The 12,055-nt window shown below is 46.2% G+C and overlaps 2 protein-coding genes across 13 annotated transcripts in view; one reads left to right on the forward strand and one right to left on the reverse strand.

The window, feature by feature from the left end:
* Positions 1-9,632, reverse strand: part of SHE (Src homology 2 domain containing E) — a 33,058-nt gene extending 23,426 nt beyond the window's left edge. For all 3 annotated transcript variants that reach the window (XM_063626514.1, XM_063626515.1, XM_063626513.1), the window contains exons 1-2: positions 8,825-9,632; positions 6,504-6,630 (exon numbers count right to left, since the gene is read on the reverse strand). In XM_063626514.1, coding sequence (XP_063482584.1) covers positions 6,504-6,630; positions 8,825-9,415 — 718 coding nt within the window. In that variant the 5' untranslated portion in view covers positions 9,416-9,632. The remainder of the gene's footprint in view (positions 1-6,503; positions 6,631-8,824) is intronic.
* Positions 9,633-9,808: 176 nt separating this feature from the next.
* TDRD10 (tudor domain containing 10) overlaps positions 9,809-12,055 on the forward strand; it is a 48,195-nt gene continuing 45,948 nt past the window's right edge. For 3 of the 10 annotated variants that reach the window (XM_063626531.1, XM_063626529.1, XM_063626538.1), the window contains exon 1: positions 11,504-11,586. In XM_063626531.1, coding sequence (XP_063482601.1) covers positions 11,536-11,586 — 51 coding nt within the window. In that variant the 5' untranslated portion in view covers positions 11,504-11,535. Of the gene's footprint in view, positions 9,907-9,965; positions 10,444-10,574; positions 10,595-11,499; positions 11,587-12,055 lie in introns of those variants that run through there. The other 7 variants (XM_063626532.1, XM_063626535.1, XM_063626530.1 and 4 more) reach the window with 6 other exon arrangements.

The following is a 12,055-nucleotide window of genomic DNA, read 5'->3' on the forward strand; positions in this document are numbered from 1 at the left end:
AAAAACATACTCTGTTCTTGGTTCAATTAAGACAAGGCTGTAATTTTTTTAAAAGGAACTTTTCTAAAGAACTAAGAAAAGGGAAGCAGAAAACACAAAGGAGTTCAAAGGATGAATATAGAATAGAATTTTTAGGTTTCTAATCATAGTTTACACTCAGTTGAGACCATCTGGCACAGGCTGGGGAAACCCTTTCCCAAGGTCCTCGCTGCAATTCTGCCCCAGCTAAACTAAAAGGAAAAAGAGGTGATTCCAACCTTAAGACAGAAGGAGCCCTGCTCACAAGGACATTTCAATACATTTGGATTAAAATGATGTACAGGGTGGACGGGCAGTGTTCCCACCGGGCCTTCCAGCTCACCTCCCCTAAAATAAAATAAAATAAAATAAAATGATGTATAGTGATTAGAATCTTGAGTTCTTATTACACATGCGTTTGAGTTTTTACTTTTGCAATGAGGTCCTTCTATTGAGACAGTCTCCCCACACTTAGAGTTCTGGGAGATACACAAAGCATAGAGTTGAGAATGCTTTCTTGCAGGGTCCTGGGATTAGGCAAAATCTGCAAACTGCCATCATCTTTTGAAACAATGTTTAATTAGGGGAAGAAAGGGCTTGAGCACAGGCCTCCCCTCCCCACCACCACCACCCCTTCAAGGGGAGTAACCTTCCAGTCCATTCCAACACCTGGCTGCCCCCAAACCTGAGGCGCCATAGAAACAGAAACAATCGTGGGGCTGCAAGCCGACCCTTCCTGCAGGGAGAATAGCCCCTGACGTGCAGAGCTGGCTCCAAGAGGAAACGAGCCTGAGAAGGAGGAAATGGCAAGAGGAAGCTACACCCTGGCTGCCGATAGAGGCCATTTACCACAGGAGACAACAGAATGCAGGGGACCGGCAGCAGATAAACACTCATTTGCAGCCTGGGGCTGAAGCTCAGGGCTGACCTGCACCTACTAAAAACACTCGGTTAGTGTGAAACATTATAGGGGCCAAAAATTTTCCCTTCTCAATCCCCAACTCGCTGCAGGTAATTATGCCATTCACATGAAAACACAAAAACAAGAAAGTCTTAGCAGAAGACTAAGATTTTCTTTTACTAAATTAATTGTAGTTAGCAATAAGTATTGCCCTATATGGTCCAGAATGCTCTCTGGAAATAGAATTGTCTCTGGAGTGTCTAACTCATGGCTGTATTGACTAGGTATACACCTGCTAGGTGTATTATGCCCAGAATCTCACTGATGTCTCACTAAGGCAGTGACAGATGTGTTACCCCATTTTCACAGGTGAATACACGGAAGCCACAGTCATGCAGTAGTTATGGTGAGGCCAATTATTACCAACTCCAGAGTCCATGCTTTATGCTCAAATGATTTCATGTAAAATGTTAATTCCAATTTCCAAATAATGTGCTTTTTCCCCTAATCCATTTTAACCCACTTCATGTTTCCAAAACATTAAACTTGGAGCCTCTTAAACTCTGTTTTCCTCCTGGAATCAGAAACAGGGCTGTTTGGCAATTTTTTACTCACATCTTTGATCAGTGCTCAAGCTTTTAAAATTACTTTAATGTTTTCTTATTGAATAAATCTAAACATCTGAACAGAAGCAGGTACAATTCAGAAACCCTGAAATTTAGCAAGGAGAATAAAGACAAATTAAATCAAAACCAGTCTTCATTTGCACTTTTTTCCATAATAGGTTTTTTCCGTTTAAATCATAGGCAAAGATGGACATAATAGTTTTTTTTTTTTTTTTAGAGATGGGGTCTCACTATGTTGGCAAGGTTGGCCTTGAACTCCTGGCCTCAACGGATCCTCCCACCTTGGCCTCCCAGAGTGCTAGGATTACAGGCATGAGCCACTGGGCCTGGCCAGATGGAGACAATAGTTCTTTTTTTTTTTTTTAAATGGAGACTCGAACAGTGAGGTTCTCTTTTAGATCTGACTATTTAAACAAACCAACAAAATCATTTGGAAGTAAAAATAAAATTTTAAAAATAATCTTTGACTGGAGCTCAAAAGCTAAAACCACAGCTTGCTGAATGACACGGTATTTTCAGCTGTGTAATTTGGACAAATTATTTAATCTTTCTGAACCTAGGTTTCCTCAGCTGTATAAAGAAATCCACTTGCATGGTGGCTCACTTTGTGGCTGGCAATCCCAGCATTTTGGGAGGCTGAGGTAGGAGGATCACTTGAGGCCAGGAGTTCGAGACCAGTCTGACCAACATGGTGAAACCCCGTCTCTACTAAGAATACAAAAATTAGCCAGGTGTGGTGGCAGGTGCCTGTAATCCCAGCTACTTGGGAGGCTGAGGCAGGAGAATCACTTGAACCCGGGAGGTAGAGATTGCACGACTGCACTCCAGCCTGGGCGACACAGCGAGACTCTGTCTCAAAAAACAAAAAACAAACAAACAAAACACTTTACAGGGTTGTTGCAAGATTTAGTGAGGTAATTTGGCCAGGCTGGTACCTAGTAAGCTCTCAGTTTACAGCTGTATGACGTCAGCTGCAGAAAGAATCCTCATGCTAACTAGCCAATGGGAACTTTTAAAGACCTGTCCGATGCTAACGTTCCAAAGCAGTGGCTAAAACTCCTAATGCTAGATTATGTAGAATATTTCTGCCAAATATTTAGCTAAATATTTTAGCTAGAATATTTAGTTAAAATGTTCCTGTGAATTTAGCAGAAAAACAACAGAGGTTTATATTAATATTGCCTTGTATTCAGTCATATCTTTTTATGAACAATCCTTTGGATAAATCTCAGTGATAATTTACTCATAAATTCATAAATTCTTAACTTTTAAAAGTTAAGAGCAAAGTTTTGGGGGGACCCAGGAAGCCTGGGTCCTATAGCGATTTGGCCACAGGAAAGCCATGGGCTTCTCTCAGCTTCCTTTGCCCCTGAGGTAGATGCTGGCTCCTATTCTCAACTTCATGGCACTTATCATGCTTTTCAATGACTTATCTTCTTTGCTGGTGTTAGGTCTGTTTCCCCCTTAGGCTGTGAGGTCCAAGGGCAGAAATCATGTGGGTCTTGTTTCCTGTATGCCCAGAGCTCAGGACAGGGCCTAGTACATAATAAATAAACCCCCAAGAAACATTTGTTGGGTATTCTAAAACAACATATGGGCAGTATTCTACACGCCCAAGATATTGTTAAAACCAGGCCTGTAATTCCCATTTCACCGGTAGAAAAAAGGCAATGCAGAGAATGGCAACACAGATTTAACCACTCCACAGTTCAGTTGTGTTCATTAAAATCCTTTCCATCTTCAGAAATGCTGAAACAAGTAAAAAAAAACTCTTATCATTTCTCAAGAAAGACGGGAAATTTCCGAACTTGGATTTGACAATCAGGTACACAAGGATCAAACTGAATAAAAAAGTAAAAGGTTTAAAAAACAAAAAACAAAAGCCCAGGAGCAAATCTTTTATTTCTAGCTTCCGATAAACTCACTTCCTGTTATTCTGTCCAGCTTGTAACCTACCGGTAGAATAAGAGGTAGAGTCTCTACACTGATTGAGAAGGTGCTTTGTGATATATATTCTACATGAAGAAACTTTAAAATCCACGAATACAACTTTTTTAAAGTTAAGAGCAAAGTATACTTAGATCACTAGATTGTAAAGTCAGTAATTTGAATTTTTAATAAATTTGAATTTATTTGCCAACTGAATATATTAATTTTGTATTCCTAAATGAATTTATTTTCAGAAATTGTTTAAAACAGAGCATGGAACTTAATACACACTCAAATATTAAATGCTAGCGATTATTATTACATTTATTCCATGTTGGACAATTTTGACTTTTGAAGATAATATTCTTGGTTGAGTGGAAAGGTGCCTCACTTACGGGTGAAGTTTACAGTGGTTTTGCATACAGCATTTCAAGTGTGTCCTGAACGCCATGTGGTGTCAGGGGCAGACCACTCAATGTGGAGTGGGAGATCCGGGTGCTAATTCCTGCTCTGTCTCTTAAAACGTCTCCTTAACACAGGCAAGCCCAAATCCCTTTGATCTTGTTTTTTGTCACCCTGTCACAAGGGGGACAGCACTGTAGTCCCCTAGCTTACAGAGCTCTTGTGGGAATTACATGAAAAAAACAAACAAAAAAAACCCCAAAATTATATTCATTTTTATAAAATCACAGCACATTCCCTTTTATCAGTGCAGCTCTCTAAATAAACAGATGTACAGTATAAACACTACCTACTTTGGTTAAAGAGAAATATAAGAATAAAAACCCAAGGACAAAGAAAGGTGAATCACAATTAAGCATAAAACTTTTTTTTTTTTTTTTAAGAAAATCCTTGTCCTCAATTTTATGTAAAAGTAAATCTTTTTCCCTATTCCTTTCAAGGCTCTGATGTTTTTTAAAACTCTGACAGTTCATTTTCACTTCCTTTCATTCACAGATTTCATTAGGGGTCACAGTCCAGTGACCTTCAGGGTCACAGCCTGGCCAGGGTACACCCTCCCCACACCGAGGGCCTTATCTCTGTAAGCAGAGAAGCAGGAAGCGGAGCCAGGCTTTCCTGTTCCAGCTCGTTTTCATTCTGAAGACTGTCTTGGCCCTTCCAGTGTGCTGCCGCTACTCTCTGCTCAACTCTTCTGAGACTATACTTACAGAACCTGAGCTTGACAGCTCTTCAATCTGTTCTAAACAGAAGAGACAAAGTCTTTCATGAGGGACCAGTTACTCCTCCCAGGCATGAAACCCACAAGATTCAAATAAGGCTCCCTTGAGTCAGCACTCAGCAATTACATTTCTCATTATGGATGGAAGACTGTTTAAGGAAAACTAGGTGAATACATAAAGTTCACAAATAAATCTATATTATTTTTATTTAAGTATCATTTACATCAACGTAAGAGAATTATGACTAAAAGGGAAAAGTTTGACACTAAGAATGACAAAGTGACTGCTTAGCTCACAAATTGGAATTGTTCTGACTTGAAAAGTCACAAGATTAGTCTTTGGTTTTAGGTGGTTTGCCTTGAATGGCTTGGTTTATGGCAATGATTTTTTTCTTTTCTTTTTTTTTTTTATTTTTTCGAGACAGAGTTTCCCTCTTGTTGGCCAGGCTGGAGTGCAATGGCATGATCTTGGCTCACCACAACCTCTGCCTTCCGAGTTCAAGCGATTCCCCTGCCTCAGCCTCCCGAGCAGCTGGAATTACAGGCATGCACCACCATGCCCGGCTAATTTTTTATATTTTTAGTAGAGACGGGGTTTCTCCATGTTGGTCAGGCTGATCTTGAACTCCCGACCTCAGGTGATCTGCCCACCTAGGCCTCTCAAAGTGCTGGGATTACAGGTGTGAGCCACTGTACCCCGCCAGCAGTAATTGATAATTACTGCTTAGTAATTAAATTTTTGGCTCCAATATTGTAGAACTTGTTGAGAAAGTCTTCTACTACAAAATACAGAATCACATCATGTTTGCAGTTTTTGTTTGTTTTCTGTTTGAGATGGAGTTCCACTCTTGTTGCCCAGGCTGGAGTGCAATGGCACAATCTTGGCTCACTGCAACCTCCGCCTCCGAGGTTCAAGAAATTCTCCTTCCTACCTCAGCCTCCTGAGTAGCTAGGATTACAGGCGTGCGTCCCATGCCTGGCTAATTTGTTTTTTTTTATTTTTTTTATTTTTTAGTAAAGACAGGGTTTCTCTATGTTGGTCAGGCTGGTCTTGAACTCCCGACCTCAGGTGGTCCGCCCACCTCGACCTCTCAAAGTGCTGGGATTATAGGTGTGAGCCACCGCGCCTGGCCTTTATTTTTTTTTTCTTTTTGAGACAGGGTCTTGCTTTGTTGCCCAGGCTGGAGTGCAGTGGCGCAATCTTGGCTTGTTGCAACCTCCTCCTTCCTAGTTCAAGTGATTCTCGTGCCTCAGCGTCCCAAATAGCTGGGATTACAGGTGTGCACCACCACACCTGGCTAATTTTTGTATTTTTAGTAGAGATGGAGTTTCACTATGTTGGCCAGGCTGGTCTCAAACTCCTGGCCTCATGTGATCTGCCCGCCTCTCTCCCAAAGTGCTGGGATTATAGGCATGAGCCACTGCGCCTGGCAATGCTTATATTTTTTAATAGATTAAAATCCCTTAAGTATATATTTGCTTCTTGGTAAGATGTATGACTCCCATTATGAATGTTAAAGCATCTGAAAGTGGCCCCAAAATGTATATAATCATGTTAAAATTGAACATCATATTCTGAGCAGATCTGCACTCATAAATGTCATCTTGCATAGAACTAGAAAAACTTTGAAGACTCCTGTAAATTCTAAAACTCTGAAGGATACTAAATCATACAGGAAATTACCTAGATAGTCCGACATTAGTTTGGGGTCTAATTTCTGTTTCTTCAAGTCAGCAGGATCTGGTTAAATTGCTTTATCCCTCTTCCCCAATAGACACCAGTTACTATATTACAACACTCACTGAGTGTGAGATTTCAGTCTCTATTCTGCAGAGCCTGCTTACAAACCTGTTATCATTTGCTGTGCATCATATGGTTCCATGTAACCGTCGTTCTCTCCGACTCTCTCTGCATCCCTTTGACCCTTTGTCCGTTTGGCATCATAAGGGTCAGCATAGTCTTCTAAAATGATGACCTGTAAAAGAACAAGAGAGGGCAGTTGCTAAGGGCCACGATATACCAAAATGGCAATGGTATCAAAATGGCTACTGACATCTCCTGCACATCCAAAGAGGTCAAAATCTCTATAACCAGTTCCAGATAGCTTTTGCACTTGATCATGTGTCCCAGTTAGACAAACACCTGTGTTTTTTTGGTTGTATAGTTGATTTGCAACAACTCATCTAAACTCTTTCACTTATCCCCAAGGCTCTTTATACCTCCCTTTATTTCTCCAAGCAATAAAACATTTTCTGGGTTAGAAGGTGGCAGGGGTGGATGTGGGGAGTGAAGGGTACCTGTGGCTTTACAGCATAAAGGGTATGTGGCTTTACCACATACCCTTTATGAATTGAGTTTTTTAAACTCCAATCAGCTGAGCAGTACAGTCATAATGAGTCAGTCAGTCATCCACCAGTACTGGCTAGGCACTGTGAGAGAGTCAAAATAAACCCAAGACATGCTTCCTGTCCTCAAGGAGTGGATCACAGCTCCAAAGACACAGGCTTCATAGATGAGAAGTAGGTCAGTACTAAACAGTATTGTAGGTGTTCTACGTTCAGTAATTCACAGGCGAACTGACTGTCACAGGCTACAGACCAGATAGGGTTTTGATCCCTATCTGGGATCCCCTATTTTGTGTCAGAAAGTATCTGTCTTTCCAAAAATAGAAGGCACCTGAGGAGGTGGTATGTGACAATATGGGTGACAACACCAGAGGTTAGGGGACCCTTCTCAGGGAGGAAGCTCCAGGCCTTGCTCCACAATCTCCGTTACATTATCCAAAGACTTTAGAAGTAACACTGGAGTTGGTGAGAATTCAGATACATGAGGAGAAGCGAAGCGGAGGAAACAGCCTGGAAATAGCCTCAGAAACCTCAGACATCCAGAAGTGACAACCATAAAAATAACCAGACAACCACTGCAAGGGACTGTGACTGCGACTGCCATTCACTTAATCCATTTTTGACTACCCACCATGTGTACCACAGTTGCAAGATACAGTGAGCCCTTGGCTTCAAGGTGCTTGTGATCTAGTCACACAGTCAGGTGGACCACTGAATAACATATGAGCTGGGTCCCCGTCCATCTTTACACAGCTCTCCACTCAGTGCCTGGCTCAGGGTAGGCATGCCGTATTTACAGCATGAAAAAATGAATGGAAGAATGAACAGAAGTGCCCAATGCAGACATACATAGCATGTATTATGGGCTCTTGACTTCAACCAGGGAGGTAGCATGTTTGAAGCCTTGACAAGAGAAAATTAAAGCTCCCATGTTAGGAGGTGATTGCCTGGACCAGAGTCTGAAATCTCGATTTGAGCTCTTCTCTCTCCCCCTTTCACATCGGAGAGAAGATAAAAACAACCAGATCAGACCAACTCATCTCAGCAAGAATGGAGGGAGTCCCTTCCTATGTTCACACACCTTTTCTTAACTTTTCCACATTGGACAGCACCCATAAAACCTCCAGTGTGTCCGTCGCAGGAAACACCCTCTCTTCTCATCTGTAATTTCCTTGAGAGCATTTCCTTGTCATATTCTGTATCCTCCACAGCCCTTAATGCCCTGTGCCCCTTTTCTCATATGGCTGCTGCACAACAAATGCCCATGGAATGAATGAAAGGGCAGCAGTCTTGGAGATTTGCTGAAGCTCCGAGGAGCCCTTTACTCGGTGGAACTGCAGAAAATGATGGAACTTCCAAATCAGTGGAGAAGACTGTTGATCAACTCATTTCCTGAAGCTTTGAAATGCATACCTATACACTTGAGAGGTTATCATTCTTTATGCTCAAGAGGCATAAAAGTCACACAAGTCTAGCTTTGCAATTCCCCTGAATATCAAAATTAAAATGAGCCACATCTATAAACGGGTCAAATGTAACCAAACAGGAATATCTCATTCAACGACTCTTCTAAACTGCTAACAAAATTTAATGGCTAGTACATTTCTGCAAAGCTCCCCACCTCTAGAATAAGAATTTTTCAAGAATTAAAAAACAGTCTAAGAATTTTAAATGGTCACTTAGGAGTTCCCAAATGGTGGCGGGAGAAAGGACCTTAGGAAACCTATCCTCACTGCCTCTTAGGTCTAGAGAAGCCTAGGGCTTAGCAGGTGCCCAGGGCTCCCCTCCGACTGAGAGGTGGTCCAAGGGAGGCTGTATTCTTACCGTGTCTTGCTGCTTAATAATCTTGCCCTTGTCCAGCTCGGGCCCCAGGGAGGAAGGGGAAGAGGACGCGGAGGAAGAGGAGCTGGAGCTGGAGCTACTGCTGCTGGGGTAGTTGCTCTTCCCGTTCTTCTCCTGAGTGTCCACCTTGATAAGCCTGTTGATGTAGGTGCTGCAGCCCGAGCTCTTGGTCGCACCCCGGTGGGGCTCCTCCTCCATGGCCCGGGAGTTTTTGCGGCCCTTGCCCGCGGCGGCCTGAATCAGACCTTGCAGGCTGTCGCGGGACAGCCGGCTGTCCTTGGGGCCGACGCCGGCCCTGCCGCTCCCCAGCTCGGCCGCCGAGTTCTTGCGGCCCTTGCCAGGACCCGGCCCAGCGCCGCCCGCCTCCGAGTTCTTGCGCAGTTTGCCGCCGCCGCCCCCGGGCTTGGCCCGCTCCGACACGGTCTTCAGGTTCAGGGGGAACTCCTTGAACCACTTGGCCGCCATGAGGGGGCCCCGGCCGGCTCGGCCCACGAGCGTCGCGGCCGTGGAGCAGGCGAGCGAGGAGGTCCAGCCCAGACACGCAGAGGCGCCAGGGGTCGGGGGCCACTGCATTCCCCGTGACTGGGGCGCTGGAGGCCGCGGCGAGGCCCCGCGACGGCTGCACCGCTCGCCGCCGGCCGGCCGTCGCCCACGCCCGGCAGGGTGGGGTTCTTACGGCTCGGGGCGCCGAGCGGGCGGGCGCTAGCCTCTGCTCCGGACACGGCAGGCGACAGGCACGACGCGCAGGGGGCCCCGCCCGGGCTCGTCTTCAACGCCTGCCCGGCCCGAGGACACCGTGGCTCTCTCGGAGGCGGCGGGCGCTGGGGGCTTCCCCCTGCTCTTTCCTCCCGCGGTGGGAGAGGCCAGGCCCACGGAAGCCCCCTGCGGCCCAGCCCACGCTCCCAGGGACCAGAGAGGACCGAGCGGAGGCGGCGGGAGTGTCCCCGGCGCCGCGACAGACGGTGGACGGACGGCGGGCGGCCCATCAACGCCGCGCGCCCCTCCCCTCCGCGGCTGGCGCCTCCCAGCTCCGCCACCTCCTGCCCAGAGCTGGGGGCGGCGGGGTGAGCGCCATGGCAGAGGCGGGTCCCGGGCTGCGAGCTCGGGAGAAAGGGGCGGCGGCCGCACGTGCGGATCGGCCGCGCCCCACTGAGCAGAGAGCACCCTACTGCCGCCGACAGCCCGCGTCTGAACGGAGCGGGTCTCGGCCGGGCGCTGCCTTCACACGCGCCCAGGAGTGTCACGTGTGCCCCTCACCCCCAGGAAGGAAGCCCCTTGTCCCGCACAGCGCCAGGCGCCCCTCGCCCACCCACTCCGCTCCACTCTTTCTGCAAACGTTATTTTTGGCGGTAGGGCAGAGGTTGCGGGCCGAGGTCCGGGTGCAGGGACAACGGTCGCCAGCTTCTGCGCTAGTTCCGTTACTCTTCGCTGGCACACGGTCCTGGGCTCCGCGAGGCTCTTCCCGCCGTGGCCTCCGGGGATTGGCTGCTGGCAAGCCCCGCCCCGTGCCCCCAGGCTCTGAGGGGGCGGAGCGCAGAGGGAGAAGGCGCGAAGGCTGGGCGTCGCGATCGCAGGTGGACGCGCGTGGCCCGCGAGACGAGGTATGGCTTGTCGGCCCCAGGTCCCGGGCTGCCAGGCGAGGGTTGGGAGGGAGGGAGGGGCGTCGGCAGGCAGCCATGGAAAACGCCCTCGTCCCGATGGAAGAGGGAAAGGGGTCGCTGTTCCCGCGGGGCCCTCGCTAGCTCGCGCCGGGTGAGAGCGGCCCTCCTAGTCCGGATTTGTGCAGGCGGGGAGCGCCGTATGCAGAACTGTGGCCACTTTATGGGAAAAGACGCCTCTGCCATTCCTCCCTCTCTTCAAAGCCCTTTAAAAACTTTCTGAGGCCGGGCGCGGTGGCTCACGACTGTAATCCCAGCACTTTGAGAGGCCGAGGCGGGCAGATCACCTGAGGTCAAGAGTTCGAGACCAGCCTGGCCAACATGGTGAAACCTGGTCTCTACTAAAAATACAAAAATTATCCGGGCGTGGTGTTGCGCGCCTATAGTTTCAGCTACTCAGGAGGCTGAGGCAGGAGAATCGCTTGAACCCGGGAGGCGCAGGTTGCAGTGAGCTGAGATCAAGTCATTGCACTCCAGCCTGGGCAACAGAGCGAGACTCCTTCTTAAAAAGACAAAAAAAAAAAAAAACACCTTTCTGGTTTAAAAAAAGAAATTTAAACTTAGTTTACTGAACGGAAATCTTTTAGTTCAGCAAACTGAATGTGCTGCAGGGGCTGACCAACACTGAGTCCTCATATACAATGGAAACAGAATGATCGCAACTGTGGACGGCCTCATTTGTGTGGGTGGTGGTTTGTGAGGTGGGAAAGCTAAAATAAAGAAATGCGTGCTCATACTGACGTTCTTGAAAATGCGTGTTGACTTTTTTTTAAAGCTTTATTGAGATATAATTCACATACCATAAAATTCACCTGTTTTAAGTGTGTACCTCAAGTGTTTTCAGTATATTTGGTGTGTTTACAGTACAACCATCGCAACAATCTAATTTTAGAACATCTCCATCACCCCCAAATCTCCCGTCAATTAGCAGTCACTCCTCATTTCCCTCTCCGCCTCCCCAATCCTAGACAGCCACTAATCTATTTTCTGTCTATGTAGATTTGTCTATTCAGGACTTTTCAGAGAAGTGGAATCATGCAGTATGTGGCCTTCTTTCCCTTAGCATCATTTTTCAGATTCATCCAGGTTGTATAGCATGTATTACTACTTCATTCGTTTTATATTGCCAAATAATATTCTATTGTATTGCTATACTGCACTTTATTCATTCATCAGTTGATGGATATTTGGATTGTTTTCACTTTCTGGCTATTATAAGCAACACTACTATGAATATTTGTGGAAAAGTCTTTGTGTGGACACATATTTGAATTTCTCTCGAATAGTTACCCAGGAGTGGACTTGCTGGGTCATATGGTAATTCCCTGTCTAATTTTTTGAGAGCCTGCCAAACTTTTCCAAAGTAGCTGCACCATTTTACATTCCTACCAGCAATATGAGGGCTCCTGTTTCTTCATGTCCTCAATACTTGTTAGAGATAGAGGATGTTATCTGTATCTCTTGCTTTTAGCCACCCTGATTGATATGAAGTGTTATCATTGTGGTTTTGATTTGCATTTTCCTGATGGCCAAAGATGCAGAGCATCTTTTCATG

This window comes from Symphalangus syndactylus, chromosome 12 (genome assembly GCF_028878055.3).
Source record: "Symphalangus syndactylus isolate Jambi chromosome 12, NHGRI_mSymSyn1-v2.1_pri, whole genome shotgun sequence".
NCBI classification, from domain to species: Eukaryota; Metazoa; Chordata; class Mammalia; order Primates; family Hylobatidae; genus Symphalangus; species Symphalangus syndactylus.